Here is a 19,398-nt window from a genome sequence, read left to right on the forward strand (position 1 = left end):
TTGGCCCATTTGGTTAATAAAACCCATTTATAACCTGATGAAAAAGAGCCAAACAGGCCTTATAAACCAGGTGTACAAGAAATTATGTTCAAGGACAAAGGAAAACAGTCAAAGCGGGAAACAGAGAGTCCCGATCAATAAGTTCTGCCCTGTTGAACATTCAGGTGATTATCTGAAGCCGGAGCTCACCAGACGTTGAATGGAGTCAGCTCGGTGAATTATGACCTCTGGGGCTGTCCAAACTTTTGAATAAAAGACCTTGGAAACGGTTTTAAAAAGTTTTTATTTGATTTAGTTGCGTATCTGACGGCTGAAGTTCAGAAATCAAACCAAAGAACGTCTCATGAACCAGAGAATGTTTGAGAATTCTGTTTGCAAACAGTCTTAATTCGAGTGATTCTGAGGTGTCGACGGCGGCTGGAACTGATAGCTTGTTAAAAATAGAAATGACCCCTGAAGAACGTGTTCTTCTTCTCATGTTTAAACGTGTGGGAATACAGGACGTGCTAAACAAAATGTATGTAAGTGAACCCTGTCACAGCGTAGAAACAGCACCGATCACAGAGATTCAATGTAGGACAAACACAACCGTGGAAAAGACAGTGAACCCTCATCATCTGGTCCCCATTAGGGCTTTAAGTGAGGTACATTCACCCCGACTGCAGGAGTTAAGAAGCCGATCAATGCACTGATGGACTGCCTCATTCTGATCATTTCACAGGAAGATGCTACTTAAAATGCATCAAAGTTCGTAGAGTCGAGGGGGTACGAACACCTTTTTATGACAGAAATAAACAGAAAAGCATGAGAATTAAGTGCTTTGGGGACAAAAAACACTTTCGATGGAAGATTTATTGATGAGGAAACAACCGATACTTAATTTTTTAACAGTATTTTAACTGGAGTATCTAACAGATATTGAACAATTCAAATGTGCACCTGGGGGCAGTCACTCAGCCGGACTGCCAGGCGCTGACAGCATTACGTCAATAACAGGACAAACTAACATGAGACAGAACTACCTGCACAGGCAGTTTATTTCAGTTTAAATATTTGGCAACATACTACCTACACAAAAATAAGTAAGTGAACTGATGGCCAACACCGCAGACCTCACTCTCGAATGATAAGCTAACTGTAGCTTACTGTAGCTAACTGTAGCTTACTGTATCTTACGATAAGCTAACTGTAGCTTACGATAGGCTAACTGTAGCTTACTGTAGCTAACTGTAGCTTACGATAAGCTAACTGTAGCTTACGATAGGCTAACTGTAGCTTACTGTAGCTAACTGTAGCTTACGATAGGCTAACGGTAGCTTACTGTAGCTAACTGTATCTTACGATAAGCTAACTGTAGCTTACGATAGGCTAACTGTAGCTAACTGTAGCTTACGATAAGCTAACTGTAGCTTACGATAGGCTAACTGTAGCTTACGATAAGCTAACTGTAGCTTACGATAGGCTAACGGTAGCTTACTGTAGCTAACTGTAGCTTACAGGTCTTTTCATATTTGTGGGGTTAAAATCACTTTCTCTGTGCCTGCGGTCGAGTTGGGTTAACCCCGAACTTTCTGCCGTCTTGGGAAGTCGACCTTCAGCGGTGACGCTGAAACAGACTCCTGTTTGTGTTTAATATATGTTTGAATTCAGGATATTCTTTGACAGCCAGGAGACAGACAGTCAGGACTGCAGTGATGTATAATTATGATAATTATCACAGGTTTAAGTTAAAGAACTGATCGGACAACGTGTTCGAGTCATAGAAAAGTTTTTATTAAGCAACAGAAATAAAGTCAGAGTCTGTCAGAGCATCAGTCCTCACAGATGTTTAGCCTTCAGGTCAGCTGATGGAGCTGATGGAGCTGATGGAGCTGATGGAGCTGATGGAGCTGATGGAGCTATTGGAGCTGATGGAGCTGATGGAGCTGATGGAGCTAATGGAGCTGATGGAGCTAATGGAGCTGATGGAGCTGATGGAGCTGATGGAGCTAATGGAGCTAATGGAGCTGATGGAGCTGATGGAGCTAATGGAGCTGATGGAGCTGATGGAGCTGATGGAGCTAATGGAGCTGGGACAGAGACCTTCAGCTGATGGAGCTGATGGAGCTAATGGAGCTGATGGAGCTGATGGAGCTAATGGAGCTGATGGAGCTGATGGAGCTGATGGAGCTGATGGAACTGATGGAGCTAATGGAGCTGGGACAGAGACCTTCAGCTGATGGAGCTGATGGAGCTAATGGAGCTGATGGAGCTAATGGAGCTGATGGAGCAGGGACAGAGACCTTCAGCTGATGGAGCTGATGGAGCTAATGGAGCTGATGGAGCTGATGGAGCTAATGGAGCTGATGGAGCTGATGGAGCTGATGGAGCTAATGGAGCTGATGGAGCTGGGACAGAGACCTTCAGCTGAGCTGATGGAGCTAATGGAGCTGATGGAGCTGATGGAGCTGATGGAGCTGGGACAGAGACCTTCAGCTGATGGAGCTGATAGAGCTGGGACAGAGACCTTCAGCTGAGCTGATGGAGCTAATGGAGCTGATGGAGCTGATGGAGCTGATGGAGCTGGGACAGAGACCTTCAGCTAATGGAGCTGATGGAGCTAATGGAGCTGATGGAGCTGATGGAGCTGGGACAGAGACCTTCAGCTAATGGAGCTAATGGAGCTAATGGAGCTGATGGAGCTGATGGAGCTAATGGAGCTGATGGAGCTAATGGAGCTGATGGAGCTAATGGAGCTAATGGAGCTGATGGAGCTAATGGAGCTGATGGAGCTAATGGAGCTAATGGAGCTAATGGAGCTGATGGAGCTGATGGAGCTAATGGAGCAGGGACAGAGACCTTCAGCTGATGGAGCTGATGGAGCTAATGGAGCTAATGGAGCTGATGGAGCTGATGGAGCTGATGGAGCTGATGGAGCTTCATGCCAAGGCACTGAGGCCTTTAAATCCTCAGAACAGATAAAAACAGCCGCTGCTAACGAACATTTTAGGCACTTCAAGATGAACTCACAGACTCGTTTTAAAGGATTCTGCTGAAGAAAAGCTGAAAAAGCTTCGAATCTAGATGCTAAAACCGTGAGTTTTACCTTTTATTTCCTGCTTTCTCTCAACCGAAAATCAATTATCTGAAAACTGGAGTTCAAACAAAACATCTAAAGACTTTCCACCGACTGAACATGATCTGGAGGCAGCAGCAGGTCCAGCTTTGTGTTCAGTTTACCTTCAGCATTTAGTCTGAAGCGACTCGGCGCGCCTCAGCACCTGGAGACGCTTTCCTCTGCAGCGTTTGGCACGTTTCCCACAGCGGGCGGAGTCTGAGTCACACTTTAACGCCTTTTACGGCCCGTTGGGGCCGGTTCTGTTTAACCAAAGCGGAGAAGAGGCGACCTGAGGGCGGGGCTTAATGCTGTGGAGTGTTTGGCTCGAGGAGGCGGGGAAAGACGGCGCCCGACATCTGAGTTTCACAGCTTTTTGTGCAGAAAAAGAGTCCGAGCTGCAGAAACATCAGAGAACCGCCTGCATTTGGATCAATGCGCCGCTGAAAATAGTCCCACGAATGCAGCGGTTTATGCTCCAGGAAATGGATGAACCGTGTGTTTAAAAAAAGGAGGAAATGAAGAATGTTTTCAGTAAATTCATGACTTTTCAGCCTTGTTTCTGTTTCTTGTTACCACCACCAGAGGAGCGCTTCGATGCTGCGTTCAGGGACACGCTCGCTGCTTTACGAGCTCACACCAGCTGTTCAGTCCAGATGTTGCAACAACCGGCCCACTTCCATCCATGAAACCAGCCTCTGAGGCGGGAGGTCCGAGCTCTGAGTGGACTTGAATGCAGCACAATAAGAAAACCCTTTAAAAACGTCCTGAACCCTCAACACAGAGTTACATCACATTAAAAAACAGAAGCCAGAGCCCTGAAGGTGTTCAGTTAAAGGCAGAAACAGCCCCGCCCTCCTCAGAAAGCAGCTCCTCCCCCTCCATGTGCCGGAGGAGACAAACCTATAGATCAGAGATGAAAAGCACAGTGGTGGCAGGCCCACGCCCGGGAGGACCCCCCCAACTTATCTACACCTCGCCTCCAGCGGCAGCCATCTTATCTCTGAGGCCAGCCAGTCGCTCAGATGTTTACAGAAACTAGAGCAGCTGGAGCCTCCACCCGGCCTCCGGCGTGGCCTCCACCCGCGGGTCACCGGGACGAGCTCCTCTCCTTACTGACGCAGTCGTCCTGGCTGGTCGTGTCTCCGTTGGCCGTCATGCCGCAGGTGCGCCTCTTCTTCCTGCGGTGAGACATGGCGTCGGCCTCGGAGCCCGAGCCGGCCTGCGGGGGAAGCAGAGAACACAAGCCTGGTCAGAACCACATGGGAACACCTGCTGGAATCCGGTTTAATCACATGTGTGGAAGCCTTCCAGGAACCAGGTCTATCAGGGGTCCTTCCTCTGTGTTTCACAACAGCCCCCCCCCTGCTATGAAAGCAGAGACAGCAGGAGAGAAGCTAACAGGTGTTAGCACAGCTGGACGTTAGCTAGGCAACATCATAGGCTGCTGGTTAAGGAGAGAAGCTAACAGGTGTTAGCACAGCTGGACGTTAGCTAGGCAACATCAGAGGCTGCTGGTTAAGGAGAGAAGCTAACAGGTGTTAGCACAGCTGGACGTTAGCTAGGCAACATCAGAGGCTGCTGGTTAAGGATAGAAGCTAACAGGTGTTAGCACAGCTGGACGTTAGCTAGGCAACATCAGAGGCTGCTGGTTAAGGAGAGAAGCTAACAGGTGTTAGCACAGCTGGACGTTAGCTAGGCAACATCAGAGGCTGCTGGTTAAGGAGAGAAGCTAACAGGTGTTAGCACAGCTGGATGTTAGCTAGGCAACATCAGAGGCTGCAGGTTAAGGAGAGAAGCTAACAGGTGTTAGCACAGCTGGACGTTAGCTAGGCAACATCAGAGGCTGCTGGTTAAGGAGAGGAGCTAACAGGTGTTAGCACAGCTGGATGTTAGCTAGGCAACATCAGAGGCTGCTGGTTAAGGTTCCTGTTAACTGCTGTTATTCTGTCTCATAACAGAGAATAAAACAGGAAATAAGAGGCTTTATTAGGATTTCAGCTGCATTAAAATACAGTTTATGAAAGCAGAGACAGCAGGACAGAAGCTAACAGATGCTAACACAGCTGGATGTTAGCTAGGCAACATCAGAGGCTGCAGGTTAAGGAGAGAAGCTAACATGTGTTAGCACAGCTGGATGTTAGCTAGGCAACATCAGAGGCTGCTGGTTAAGGAGAGAAGCTAACAGATGTTAGCACAGCTGGACGTTAGCTAGGCAACATCAGAGGCTGCTGGTTAAGGAGAGAAGCTAACAGGTGTTAGCACAGCTGGACGTTAGCTAGGCAACATCAGAGGCTGTTGGTTAAGGAGAGAAGCTAACAGATGTTAGCACAGCTGGATGTTAGCTAGGCAACATCAGAGGCTGCTGGTTAAGGAGAGAAGCTAACAGGTGTTAGCACAGCTGGATGTTAGCTAGGCAACATCAGAGGCTGCTGGTTAAGGAGAGAAGCTAACAGGTGTTAGCACAGCTGGACGTTAGCTAGGCAACATCAGAGGCTGCTGGTTAAGGAGAGAAGCTAACAGATTTAGCACAGCTGGATGTTAGCTAGGCAACATCAGAGGCTGCTGGTTAAGGAGAGAAGCTAACAGATGTTAGCACAGCTGGATGTTAGCTAGGCAACATCAGAGGCTGCTGATTATGGTTCCTGTTAACTGCTGTTATTCTGTCTCATAACAGACAATAAAACAGGAAATAAGAGGCTTTATTAGGATTTCAGCTGCATTAAAATAAAGTTCATGAAGGTAGAGACAGGAGGAGAGAAGCTAACAGGTGTTAGCACAGCTGGATGTTAGCTAGAAAGCTAATAGCTGCTGTTCTATAGTCCTGTTATGGAATAACTGTGGCTGAAAGCTGTTTTTCTCTTTTAAATAGTTTTTATTGTAAAGGGTTCCTGATCAGATGCTCGGTTCCCTTAATAATCATTAGTTGCCGCCCTGGTTTCAAGCCGGTAGGCAAACAGGAGCCGGAACATTCCTGGAGAACCTAATCACACCGAGCACTTTGGACAATGTGGGAACGTCGTCCGTTTGTGGCATCGACAGTTCAACCTGAGAGAAACACGACCAGGAAGAAGAAGGACAAAGAAATGCGTGTTTCAGCACATACGTCAGAGTCTGAGTCAGACGAGCTGGAGGAGGAGGACGAGGAGTCACTGGAGCTGTCCGAGGCGATGCCCGTTGACTCCTGCAGGTCCACTTTGTCCGCCAGCACCGCCAGGTCCGGCCGCTCCTGCTTCAGGATGCTGAAAGCACAAATGCAGGCAGGTTTTACCTCACCTGTCACAGTCCTGGAAGTTCAGCTGGAAGTTCTGTTAGAGGAGCTGACGGGTCAGACTGGAGATATGTGTCTACGTGGACCAAAGGTGTGTGTTCTGCACATGGACTCAGCCTTTAACACACACATCACCTTCTTTACAACTGTAAGAGATCCTGAGTCAGATCGCTGGTTGTTTTTTCCTTTAGCAGCAGCTAACGCTAACAGCTTAGCTAATGAAGATGACGTACACCAACTTCTAAGGAGTTACTGCTGTTCCTTTCTGAAAGATGAACATTATTGTTCCCACATTACTTTGTTAGCTGAAGCTAACGCTAACAGCTTAGCTAATGAAAATGACGTACACCAACTTCTAAGGAGTTACTGCTGCTCCTTTCTGAAAGATGAACATTATTGTTCCCACATTACTTTGTTAGCTGAAGCTAACGCTAACAGCTTAGCTAATGAAGATGACGTACACCAGCTTCTAAGGAGTTCCTGCTGTTCCTTTCTGAAAGATGAACATTATTGTTCCCACATTACTTTGTTAGCTGAAGCTAACGCTAACAGCTTAGCTAATGAAGATGACGTACACCAACTTCTAAGGAGTTACTGCTGCTCCTTTCTGAAAGATGAACATTATTGTTCCCACATTACTTTGTTAGCTAAAGCTAACGCTAACAGCTTAGCTAATGAAGATGACGTACACCAACTTCTAAGGAGTTACTGCTGTTCCTTTCTGAAAGATGAACATTATTGTTCCCACATTACTTTGTTAGCTGAAGCTAACGCTAGCAGCTTAGCTAATGAAGATGACGTACACCAACTTCTAAGGAGTTACTGCTGCTCCTTTCTGAAAGATGAACATTATTGTTCCCACATTACTTTGTTAGCTGAAGCTTTCTAGCTGAACGGTTCCGTTCTGTAACTCAGACAACCTGCAGCTGTGTTTAAGGTGTGTTTCCAACACAACACCGGTCCTCTCCTCACTCTCGCTGTGTTAACATTACATTATCGGCATGTTTCTGATAAAGATGGAGGTCTCCAGGTACAACTGTTTAATGAGGTTAATAAATCCAAAATGTTTAAACGCAGTAATTAACGGTTCACATGCATTACTACGAGTTACGCTGTGCTGTGCACATCTCCGGCTTGGTCCATTACTGCTGATGAGAAAGCATTGTTTGCTAGCATCTGCTGCTAACTTACAGCTAACTGCTAACATACAGCTAACTGCTAACTTACAGCTAACTGTTAACTTACAGCTAACTGCTAACTTACAGCTAACTGCTAGCTTACAGCTAACTGCTGACTTACAGCTAACTGCTGACTCACAGCTAACTCACAGCTAACTCACAGTTAACTGCTAACTCACAGCTAACTGCTGACTTACAGCTAACTGCTGACTCACAGCTAACTTCTGACTCACAGCTAACTCACAGCTAACTGCTAACTTAGAGCTAACTGCTAACTTAGAGCTAACTGCTGACTCACAGCTAACTGCTGACTCACAGCTAACTGCTAACTCACAGCTAACTGCTAACACACAGCTCAATGCTGACTTACAGCTAACTGCTGACTTACAGCTAACTGCTGACTTACAGCTAACTGCTAACTCACAGCTAACAGCTAACTTACAGCTAACTGCTAACCTGTTTCCCTCTGGGATCAGTAACTATCTGTATCTATAGAGCTGGAGTGTTTCTGGCTGCAGGAACAGCTTCATTCTGTCTGTGTTTACCTCATCAGGCGTGAATCAATCAGAGGTGAAAACTTACCGATACCACTTCCTGGAGAGTTTGGGTCGTCCTCTGACAGTTTTGTGCCACACGATGGGAAAGTTTGTCGAGCTGGCGAAGTTCTGAGTGATGGCGATGGTCGTGTCCAGGTTGAGGACGACGTGCCACCATCCACCTGATGAAAAACACACAACTGGTTGATAAAAACAGCCTGAAGTGGCCATAAACAGACTTTATTTTATCATGTGGATCACAACATGTCACATATTGTGCCGTGTGAGACTAAACGTTTCCTCTTAGATCCCCACAGCTGTCAGCTATCAGCACAGAACCACTGTCTGACCCAGCAGCCCCCTGTGGAGCCCAGTCTGTCGGGTGCAGTCTAAATCCTGGAGCTGTGCCACAGGTTTAATCCGACCTCCATCAGCACTGGGTGAGTTTAGGTCACATCCGGGTCGGTGCTGTCAGAACGGACTGAACCCGTTTCTGCCTGTTCACTGTTTCAGAGCGAATTTGGTTTCGGTTTCAATAATCGATCATTCTATTGATCATCTGTTCACATCACGGATCAATAAAGGAGAGAAGGACATTTTAGTTCTCTTTGGTGAGGACTGGGTGAGGACAGGTGAGGACAGGTGGACTGGGTGAGGACAGGTGGACTGGGTGAGGACAGGTGGACTGGGTGAGGACAGGTGAGGACAGGTGGACTGGGTGAGGACAGGTGAGGACAGGTGGACTGGGTGAGGACAGGTGGACTGGGTGAGGACAGGTGAGGACAGGTGGACTGGGTGAGGACAGGTGAGGACAGGTGGACTGGGTGAGGACAGGTGGACTGGGTGAGGACAGGTGGACAGGGTGAGGACAGGTGAGGACAGGTGAGGACAGGTGGACTGGGTGAGGACAGGTGGACTGGGTGAGGACAGGTGAGGACAGGTGGACTGGGTGAGGACAGGTGGACTGGGTGAGGACAGGTGAGGACAGGTGGACTGGGTGAGGACAGGTGAGGACAGGGTGAGGACAGGTGAGGACAGGTGAGGACAGGTGGACTGGGTGAGGACAGGTGGACTGGGTGAGGACAGGTGAGGACAGGTGGACTGGGTGAGGACAGGTGAGGACAGGTGAGGACAGGTGGACTGGGTGAGGACAGGTGAGGACAGGTGGACTGGGTGAGGACAGGTGGACAGGGTGAGGACAGGTGAGGACAGGTGGACTGGGTGAGGACAGGTGGACTGGGTGAGGACAGGTGAGGACAGGTGAGGACAGGTGGACTGGGTGAGGACAGGTGGACTGGGTGAGGACAGGTGGGGACAGGTGAGGACAGGTGAGGACAGGTGGACTGGGTGAGGACAGGTGGACAGGGTGAGGACAGGTGAGGACAGGTGGACTGGGTGAGGACAGGTGAGGACAGGTGGACTGGGTGAGGACAGGTGAGGACAGGTGGACTGGGTGAGGCCAGGTGAGGACAGGTGGACTGGGTGAGGACAGGTGAGGACAGGTGGACTGGGTGAGGACAGGTGAGGACAGGTGGACTGGGTGAGGACAGGTGGGGACAGGTGGACTGGGTGAGGACTGGGTGAGGACAGGTGGACTGGGTGAGGACAGGTGAGGACAGGTGAGGACAGGTGGACTGGGTGAGGACAGGTGGACTGGGTGAGGACAGGTGAGGACAGGTGGACTGGGTGAGGACAGGTGAGGACAGGTGGACTGGGTGAGGACAGGTGAGGACAGGTGGGGACAGGTGGACTGGGTGAGGACAGGTGAGGACAGGTGGACTGGGTGAGGACAGGTGAGGACAGGTGGACTGGGTGAGGACAGGTGAGGACAGGTGGACTGGGTGAGGACAGGTGGACTGGGTGAGGACAGGTGAGGACAGGTGGACTGGGTGAGGACAGGTGGACTGGGTGAGGACAGGTGAGGACAGGTGGACTGGGTGAGGACAGGTGGGGACAGGTGGACTGGGTGAGGACAGGTGAGGACAGGTGGACTGGGTGAGGACAGGTGAGGACAGGTGGACTGGGTGAGGACAGGTGAGGACAGGTGGACTGGGTGAGGACAGGTGGACTGGGTGAGGACAGGTGAGGACAGGTGGACTGGGTGAGGACAGGTGAGGACAGGTGAGGACAGGTGGACTGGGTGAGGACAGGTGGGGACAGGTGGACTGGGTGAGGACAGGTGAGGACAGGTGGACTGGGTGAGGACAGGTGAGGACAGGTGAGGACAGGTGGACTGGGTGAGGACAGGTGAGGACAGGTGGACTGGGTGAGGACAGGTGGACTGGGTGAGGACAGGTGAGGACAGGTGAGGACAGGTGGACTGGGTGAGGACAGGTGAGGACAGGTGGACTGGGTGAGGACAGGTGAGGACAGGTGGACTGGGTGAGGACAGGTGGACTGGGTGAGGACAGGTGAGGACTGGTGGACTGGGTGAGGACAGGTGAGGACAGGTGGACTGGGTGAGGACAGGTGGACTGGGTGAGGACAGGTGAGGACAGGTGGACTGGGTGAGGACAGGTGAGGACAGGTGAGGACAGGTGGACTGGGTGAGGACAGGTGAGGACAGGTGGACTGGGTGAGGACAGGTGAGGACAGGTGGACTGGGTGAGGACAGGTGAGGACAGGTGGACTGGGTGAGGACAGGTGAGGACAGGTGAGGACTGGGTGAGGACTGGTGAGGACAGGTGGACTGGGTGAGGACAGGTGAGGACAGGTGGACTGGGTGAGGACAGGTGGACTGGGTGAGGACAGGTGAGGACAGGTGGACTGGGTGAGGACAGGTGAGGACAGGTGGACTGGGTGAGGACAGGTGAGGACAGGTGAGGACAGGTGGACTGGGTGAGGACAGGTGAGGACAGGTGGACTGGGTGAGGACAGGTGAGGACAGGTGGACTGGGTGAGGACAGGTGAGGACAGGTGAGGACTGGGTGAGGACTGGTGAGCCTCCGGTGAACAGAAAAGAATCAGAAAGATTTAAAGACGATCATGAAAACTTGGACCAGAACCAGAACCAGAACCCGTGCTTCTGTTCAGTTTTCCATAACTTTGGGTGTTTTTGAACCGGGTTTTGGGCAGAACTCTGGATGAAACTGACCCGGCACGAACACCGTCTCCCCGGGTCCCTGCAGGATCTCCAGCGGCCTGAACTCGGCGGGCCAGGTGGGCTGCTGGGTGCGGGGGTACACCACGCTGAACCAGGTGATAGCCTCGTCCTGCTGGTTCCCGCCGTCCTCCCGGGTCACCTTGATCAGCTCCCGCGGCGTGTTGGTGGGGAACAAGCACCAGCGCTTGTGGCCCTGGACCAGGGCGTTCCAGGCGCTGGTGCCCAGCGGGTCGATGTGGATGCCGGTGCCGGAGCGGGCCGGGCCCATCACAAACCACCTGCGGGGGGGTGACATTAAACCGGTGATTGACAGGCGAACAGAGCGCCGGGAGCGGCTGCTCGGAGGTGAAAGCGGCGAGCGCACCTGTACGGCGGTCGGCGCTTCTCGCCGGCGAACTGGAACAGGTCGTCCCTGAAGAACACGGGCACCTGGTAGTCGTCCAGCAGCTTCCGGCGCTTGGCGTGTTCACCGTAGCTGCTGTCGAAGATGTAGAGCGGGCTGTCGTCCTTGGTGCTCTCCAGGTACTCCATGTAGTACTTCATCTTCATCTTCACCGAGTAGCCGTCGTTGTCCTCGCCACACTTGAACTTCTGGTTGCGGTACTTGCGTTTGAGGCGCTCCATGGTCCATTTCTCCCGGGCGGGCCAGCTTTCCTGGCAGTTGAGCAGGACCACGGGTTTGTAGGGCCGCTCGAAGCGCTGGATGAACTCTTCGGGGCTGAGGCGGAGGGTGTCCACGCGCTCCACGTTGTCCTGAAACACAACGCAGACTTTTAGGGTCTTTCCCTCCATCTGCAAGGAAAGATTTAATCCAGCAGCAGCCAGAGTCACGTAAAGCTGCTGCGCTGCTTTGGATCAGAACATTTTTAACCTTTTTTACTTAATCCAAACAGGAAACAGCTCGTTTAGAACCTGAATCAGACCCACAAACAGTCCTGATCCAGAGTTACTTTCTGTTCCTGAAACCTTTAAAGTGTCCTGATCAATAGTTCTGCAGCTTTCTGTAACCTTTAAAGTGTCCTGATCAACAGTTCTGCAGCTTTCTGAAACCTTTAAAGTGTCCTGATCAATAGTTCTGCAGCTTTCTGTAACCTTTAAAGTGTCCTGATCAACAGTTCTGCAGCTTTCTGAAACCTTTAAAGTGTCCTGATCAACAGTTCTGCAGCTTTCTGAAACCTTTAAAGTGTCCTGATCAACAGTTCTGCAGCTTTCTGAAACCTTTAAAGTGTCCTGATCAACAGTTCTGCAGCTTTCTGTAACCTTTAAAGTGTCCTGATCAACAGTTCTGCAGCTTTCTGAAACCTTTAAAGTGTCCTGATCAATAGTTCTGCAGCTTTCTGAAACCTTTAAAGTGTCCTGATCAACAGTTCTGCAGCTTTCTGAAACCTTTAAAGTGTCCTGATCAACAGTTCTGCAGCTGTCTGTAACCTTTAAAGTGTCCTGATCAACAGTTCTGCAGCTTTCTGAAACCTTTAAAGTGTCCTGATCAACAGTTCTGCAGCTTTCTGAAACCTTTAAAGTGTCCTGATCAACAGTTCTGCAGCTTTCTGAAACCTTTAAAGTGTCCTGATCAATAGTTCTGCAGCTTTCTGGGACCTTTAAAGTGTCCTGATCAACAGTTCTGCAGCTTTCTGTAACCTTTAAAGTGTCCTGATCAACAGTTCTGCAGCTTTCTCAAACCTTTAAAGTGTCCTGATCAATAGTTCTGCAGCTTTCTGAAACCTTTAAAGTGTCCTGATCAACAGTTCTGCAGCTTTCTGGGACCTTTAAAGTGTCCTGATCAACAGTTCTGCAGCTTTCTGAAACCTTTAAAGTGTCCTGATCAACAGTTCTGCAGCTTTCTGAAACCTTTAAAGTGTCCTGATCAATAGTTCTGCAGCTTTCTGTAACCTTTAAAGTGTCCTGATCAACAGTTCTGCAGCTTTCTCAAACCTTTAAAGTGTCCTGATCAACAGTTCTGCAGCTTTCTGAAACCTTTAAAGTGTCCTGATCAACAGTTCTGCAGCTTTCTGAAACCTTTAAAGTGTCCTGATCAACAGTTCTGCAGCTTTCTCAAACCTTTAAAGTGTCCTGATCAACAGTTCTGCAGCTTTCTGGGACCTTTAAAGTGTCCTGATCAACAGTTCTGCAGCTTTCTGTAACCTTTAAAGTGTCCTGATCAACAGTTCTGCAGCTTTCTGAAACCTTTACAGTGTCCTGATCAACAGTTCTGCAGCTTTCTGAAACCTTTAAAGTGTCCTGATCAATAGTTCTGCAGCTTTCTGAAGCCTTTAAAGTGTCCTGATCAACAGTTCTGCAGCTTTCTGAAGCTCTTTCACAGTTTTTCTTTGGACATTTTCTGCTTTTTTCCCTCATTTTCAGTCCTTGTTCCTGAGCATTTTCAGTGTTTTTCTTTGTTCAGCCACTTAACTCTGACCTTTGACCCATTCAGGCAGAAAAAAGGCTCCTAACTCAAGGGATGAACCAGTGTTGTGTCGACACAGAACAGACAACTTAGCAAAGAAGCCATTTTAAACTGGATCTTTAGGCTCTTTGTCACAAAGACACATCATTTGTTCCCATTTCTTTAGCTGCATCTATGAAAAACAGCAAAGAAAACACAGTTTGACAGACAGAAAATAGGATTTCTGCAGCAACAAGGTGATTCCCAAAGAGCTATTAGCTGAAAACTTGGCATATCTCAGCATGGTGTGCAGTGTGTCCTTAAAACATTTGAGGAAACTGGACAAGTGGAGGACAAAAGAAGAAGTGTCAGGCCTAAAAAACTATCTACAGCAGATGAACAGGATCTGAAAGTGATGTCCTTAAGAAAGAGGAAAAAATCCAGCTGTGACCTGACAGGACCTGAGAGATGCATCTGGACCTTCAGCTGATCCATCTACTGTTGGCCCAAGCCTCATCAGAAATGGTCTCCATGGAAGGGTGGCTGTCAAGAAGCCGTTCTTAAGGAAGGGAAACAGGGAGAAAAGGCTGAGCTGTGCCAAATGACACAAGAAGTGGACTGAAAATCAGTGGCAACAGGTCTTATGGAGGGATGAATCCTCCCCAGAGCCCGGACCTCAACATTATTGAAGCAGTGTGGGATCATCTGACAGAGAACGGAACAAAAGGCAGCCCACATCCAAAGAAGAGCTTTGGGATGTCCTTCAAGAAGCCTGGAGAACTATTCCTGAAGACTCCTTAAAGAAATGACAGAAAGCTGGTCTCAGAGGGTTCAGGCTGTGTTGGAGAATAAAGGAGCTCAGACCAGAGATTCACTTTAAAGCTGCTGAGAACTGAGAAAAAAACTCTGTTTCTGCCTCAGATTCTGGGTTTATGTTCAGGTTTCAACATGTTTCAGTGAATCTCTGCAGCTGCTTCCTGTTTTTATGGATAAATATGAAGAAATGAAGCTGATCAGGAGTTTTTCATTAAATGTTTCCATCAGCTCAGAGATAAACTTCTGCTTCTACCTTCTAATATCATTATATAAACGGTTCTTCTTCTTCATCTTTCAGAGCTAATTATAAACTTTATAAATCTTAAACTCGATGAGTGAATCTGATGAAGCACATTTGGATCTTGTTTTGCGCGAGGCAGCAGTTCATGTGAACACGAGCTTCAGCTGAAGTCTGATCTTTGACCTGATTTTCATCAGAAAGACTTTAATAGACAGATCATGGTTACAGCCACCGAGCTGAAAACTTTTCTTTGACCGTGTTGCAGGTTTGAAATGAAAAAAATGGATTTAGATCAACAAGTTAAATCAAACTGTGGAGACAAAATGTGAATACATGGCGTTCATAATGTCTGCAGTTACATAAAAATAGTTGGCTGCTTCTCCCAGTGTTGAACTGCACATGTGCCCCTTTCTCTTAATGTTTGCTACACATTATAAAATATATACCGTAAAGACGGAAAATAGTGCCATTTAAACTGAATTTGTGTAACAGGTAACAGCATGTGTCGTAACACCGGCTCCTACATTGTCTACGTGACCAGCTGCACTTCTTCCGTGAGCTAGCCGCTGCTAGCTTAGCTTCTCGGCTATGTTGACAGTTACCTTCACGGTGCGAGGAGACAGATCGAAAGTGTCATGATAACCGTGTTTTATCCAGTCTAATGAATCCTTCAGCTCGGGTCTGGCGCTCCGTTTCGCCTCTTTAATCCTCTTCTTACTTTTATGGTTCATTCCTCCTCCTGTGTAATTGTCGATGAACAGCTAGCTAACGAGCTAACTTGGGGCTATGGAAACACATTCACTGACCCGCACCGGTTAGCTGCGCTGTACGTACAGCACAAATTTAATCATCTGACAAAACGCCACAATGAGTGATGTGTTGAGGGCCTAAAACTTACAGCTACCAATGTGAAATAAGTTAAAACCCTGACTGGTCTGTAAAGTTTGGAACACAGCTAGCAGGAGCAGCTAGCTAGCTGACAGCGGTACACATAATGCTTTTGCAACTGATTACACAATTACAAACCGCCCCCAAAGATAGGGTGGGAGCTGAAAGAAGACTGGGAGCTGATTGGCTGGAGAGTATCAAGAAACAAAGCGCTGATTGGTTACAAAACAGACCAAAGACTTCCCGCCGGTTGATTTAATTGGCTGTTTGAACGTTCTTTTCCAATATGGCGGCCAACGCGGAAGTAAATACAAACGTTGCTGCAGCCATACAATGAAGAACAAAATAAACATTTTTGGTTTTTTTTAAGCCGTTCATCCGAAAACAAAGAGTAGGATCTGTAACACGTGAGATAGTTCTGAAACGTAAGCTCACATGATGGAGCACAGCGAAGGCGACACGACAGACGTAACTTACAAAAATTTCACTTTCGAGGACAAGAAAAGCAAAGAGACACTTTCTGCCTCCATACCTGAGGTCTGTTTCCGCTTCTGAATACATTATACTGCATGTTAGACCGCGTATGAGTGAAATTACAAGCGAATTATGGTGTAAATCGGCTGCTCTGTTGTGCCGTTTTGGAATAAATGGGCTATATACTTACAAATCAGCTGAATTTAAGTACATTACGCGTGTGGGTGTTTTGTACCTGATAAAACAACGAAAAGTGGCTTAAATAGTGTTTATTGGAGTCCTCCTCGCAATTCGGCATACATCCAGCACACGTTAATATCTTAATTAATTACATCAATGGCACACAGGAGAGAAAAAATGTGGGAAATAAAAAAAAAACAAGGGAATAAAAAAGTAGGAATATTCAAAAGAGTGCAGAAATATTCCCTTTTAATTGATTTCTGTGTAAATGAATTATTTTAAAGAACATTTGCACATAAACGACTGCTGATTTTTTTTCTTTTGCAAAGCCAGACCTCTTTAAATGGTTGTTTTGTTCTGATGCTGCTCACCTGGGGATTGAAAACTGATCGTCTGTTTTCACTTGGAAACGATCACAGACAGATGGAAAACTTCCCTCTGTTTTAAATGTTTTCAGGTCTCTTTGTGGGACACGAACAGCTGAACATGCTGAACCTGACTGTGACCCTGTGTTCAGGTTCTGGACCCACATTATGGGATGTACGTGTGGCCGTGTGCGGTGGTGCTGGCGCAGTATCTGTGGACGCACAGAGAAGAGCTGCGAGGCAGGAAAGTGCTGGAGGTGAGCCGGATCCGTCCTGGAAAACCAGGACAGGTGTTGCTCTCAGGCTGCCTAAACTTCACACTTAGTGTTGCCATGGTAACGATGCCTGCTGATGGAAAGGGAAACGAGTCAGAGTCTTATCTTTCTAAATGGACCAGACCCTTCGATCTGTTCCACACATAGAAAATGGCTCCTGAACGATGTGTGAGGTTTGGCTGTCCTGCTCAGCGACCTCTGACCCCTGTCTGTCTCCAGCTCGGTGCAGGTGTGAGTCTGCCAGGCGTGGTGGCGGCGCGGTGCGGCGCCGACGTGATCCTGTCCGACAGCGCGGACAAACCGCTGTGTCTGCAGAACTGCAGGCGCAGCTGCGAGGCCAACGGCCTGCAGGACGTGGCCGTGCTGGGCCTCAGCTGGGGGGAAGTCTCCCCCGAGCTCCTGCTGCTTCCCAGGGTCCACGTGATCCTGGGCTCAGACCTCTTCTACGACCCTGAAGGTGGGCAGCTTTATCAGCTGAATGGACGTCCTCGGTCTGGGGATTGCATAGTTTTTGCAGCTTTCATTTAGACGGTGTTCATAAAATATAACAACGAAAGGGAGAATGTGACGAGCTGATTGGCTGTTTGAGGTAACTGAAAGAAACTGAGCTTTCTGCTGCTTCCTTTTCACAGAAACACTCATGCAGGGCTTTGTACTGGAGGGGCTGGGACCCCCGTTCTTCCTGTTTTACAGCGTTTTTTCTCACTGTGTTTATGCTGCCTGTGACTCTGAGCCAATGTTTCCTGTTTCAGACTTTGAGGACATCCTCCTGACGATTGTTTGCCTGCTGAGGAAAAACCCCGGAGCTCAGTTCTGGACCACGTACCAACTGAGAAGGTGAAGCTGCTGTTCCTCTCCAGACGAAAATGTTCTGCTCTTCTGAGCACATTTACCTGCTTTAGTGTTCAGAAGCCTTTGTTTCCTTCGGTCTGAAACGCTCTTTAGCAGCTCTTTAGCAGCTCTTTAGCAGCTCTTTAATGCTCTTTAGCAGCTCTTTAGCAGCTCTTTAGCAGCTCTTTAACGCTCTTTAGCAGCTCTTTAGCAGCTCTTTAACGCTCTTTAGCAGCTCTTTAGCAGCTCTTTAGCAGCTCTTTAACGCTCTTTAGCAGCTCTTTAGCAGCTCTTTAGCAGCTCTTTAACGCTCTTTAGCAGCTCTTTAGCAGCTCTTTAATGCTCTTTAGCAGCTCTTTAGCAGCTCTTTAATGCTCTTTAGCAGCTCTTTAATGCTCTTTAGCAGCTCTTTAATGCTCTTTAGCAGCTCTTTAATGCTCTTTAGCAGCTCTTTAATGCTCTTTAGCAGCTCTTTAATGCTCTTTAATGCTCTTTAGCAGCTCTTTAGCAGCTCTTTAACGCTCTTTAGCAGCTCTTTAACGCTCTTTAGCAGCTCTTTAGCAGCTCTTTAGCAGCTCTTTAGCAGCTCTTTAGCAGCTCTTTAACGCTCTTTAGCAGCTCTTTAACGCTCTTTAGCAGCTCTTTAGCAGCTCTTTAGCAGCTCTTTAGCAGCTCTTTAACGCTCTTTAGCAGCTCTTTAACGCTCTTTAGCAGCTCTTTAACGCTCTTTAGCAGCTCTTTAGCAGCTCTTTAGCAGCTCTTTAATGCTCTTTAGCAGCTCTTTAGCAGCTCTTTAATGCTCTTTAGCAGCTCTTTAATGCTCTTTAGCAGCTCTTTAGCAGCTCTTTAGCAGCTCTTTAGCAGCTCTTTAACGCTCTTTAGCAGCTCTTTAGCAGCTCTTTAACACTCTTTAAAGCTCTTTAGCAGCTCTTTAGCAGCTCTTTAGCAGCTCTTTAACGCTCTTTAGCAGCTCTTTAACGCTCTTTAGCAGCTCTTTAGCAGCTCTTTAGCAGCTCTTTAGCAGCTCTTTAGCAGCTCTTTAGCAGCTCTTTAGCAGCTCTTTAACCCTTCTTCTGCCGCAGTGCCGACTGGTCCATCGAGGCGCTGCTCCACAGGTGGAAACTGAACTGTGTCGAAGTTCCGCTGGACCAGTTTGATGCAGATGAATCTGAGCTGGCCGGGTCGACTCTGCCGGGGAACCACAGCATCCAGATGATGATTATCAGCAAGCAGGAAGTCCTTTAAACTGAGAGGAAGTAGCTCCTCTGTCACACTTAGGCTGAAAGAAAGCTCTTTGCTGAAGGTTTTAATGCTCTTAACAGCACTTTGAGACATTCATGATGAATCAGAGTCTGAGACGTAATCAGAGCAAGACGTGGACCCGACTGAAGGCTCTGAGCTGGGCTTTCGGGTCAGAGTGAGCAGCAGGTGGACAGAGAAAGCGGGTTTAAAGTTTTCATCATTGCAGTCGGTGATGGCTGCGCTTCCTCCTGTCAGCAGCAGAGGGCAGCGTTTCTCTGAGCTGCAGCCTGGACTGTGAACAGAACCCAGTTCTGGTTGGTTCTGCTGGAAGTTTGACTGTGAATGGGCCTGTGTTGTGGAAGCAGACAGAAACCTGGTAAGCACAGGAACATTTTATGTTTTTAATGGATGAATAAAAGGTGTGAAGCAGCGTTTCCAGAGTCTGAGCTGATTTTCTGACTTTAATGATGCTTGGAAACAAAAGTCAGCAGGTCAACGGTCCCGTGTCATGCAGAGGATTT

At 48.2% G+C, this 19,398-nt stretch overlaps 2 protein-coding genes across 3 annotated transcripts in view; one reads left to right on the forward strand and one right to left on the reverse strand.

The window, feature by feature from the left end:
• The window catches only part of jmjd6 (jumonji domain containing 6, arginine demethylase and lysine hydroxylase), a 154,358-nt gene extending 138,738 nt beyond the window's left edge, over positions 1 to 15,620 (reverse strand). The window contains exons 1-6 of the mRNA XM_072368105.1: positions 15,225 to 15,620; positions 11,547 to 11,935; positions 11,174 to 11,460; positions 8,126 to 8,261; positions 6,201 to 6,336; positions 4,178 to 4,316 (exon numbers count right to left, since the gene is read on the reverse strand). Coding sequence (XP_072224206.1) covers positions 4,185 to 4,316; positions 6,201 to 6,336; positions 8,126 to 8,261; positions 11,174 to 11,460; positions 11,547 to 11,935; positions 15,225 to 15,353 — 1,209 coding nt within the window. The 5' untranslated portion in view covers positions 15,354 to 15,620 and the 3' untranslated portion in view covers positions 4,178 to 4,184. The remainder of the gene's footprint in view (positions 1 to 4,177; positions 4,317 to 6,200; positions 6,337 to 8,125; positions 8,262 to 11,173; positions 11,461 to 11,546; positions 11,936 to 15,224) is intronic.
• A 98-nt stretch (positions 15,621 to 15,718) lies between these two features.
• Positions 15,719 to 19,398, forward strand: mettl23 (methyltransferase 23, arginine). Of its 2 annotated transcripts, none has more exons than XM_072368114.1 (5): positions 15,719 to 16,047; positions 16,682 to 16,786; positions 17,024 to 17,261; positions 17,557 to 17,641; positions 18,718 to 19,397. In XM_072368114.1, the coding sequence occupies exons 1-5, from the start codon at positions 15,946 to 15,948 to the stop codon at positions 18,878 to 18,880; spliced, it is 693 nt and encodes a 230-aa protein (XP_072224215.1). In that variant the 5' UTR covers positions 15,719 to 15,945; the 3' UTR covers positions 18,881 to 19,397. The 2 variants fall into 2 exon arrangements, with proteins under 2 accessions (XP_072224215.1, XP_072224216.1); XM_072368115.1 differs by having other exon boundaries at positions 15,988 to 16,047; positions 16,622 to 16,786; positions 18,718 to 19,398.

This window comes from Leuresthes tenuis, unplaced genomic scaffold, assembly GCF_036924035.1.
Source record: "Leuresthes tenuis unplaced genomic scaffold, fLeuTen1.0.hap1 SCAF_17, whole genome shotgun sequence".
Lineage (NCBI taxonomy): Eukaryota > Metazoa > Chordata > Actinopteri > Atheriniformes > Atherinopsidae > Leuresthes > Leuresthes tenuis.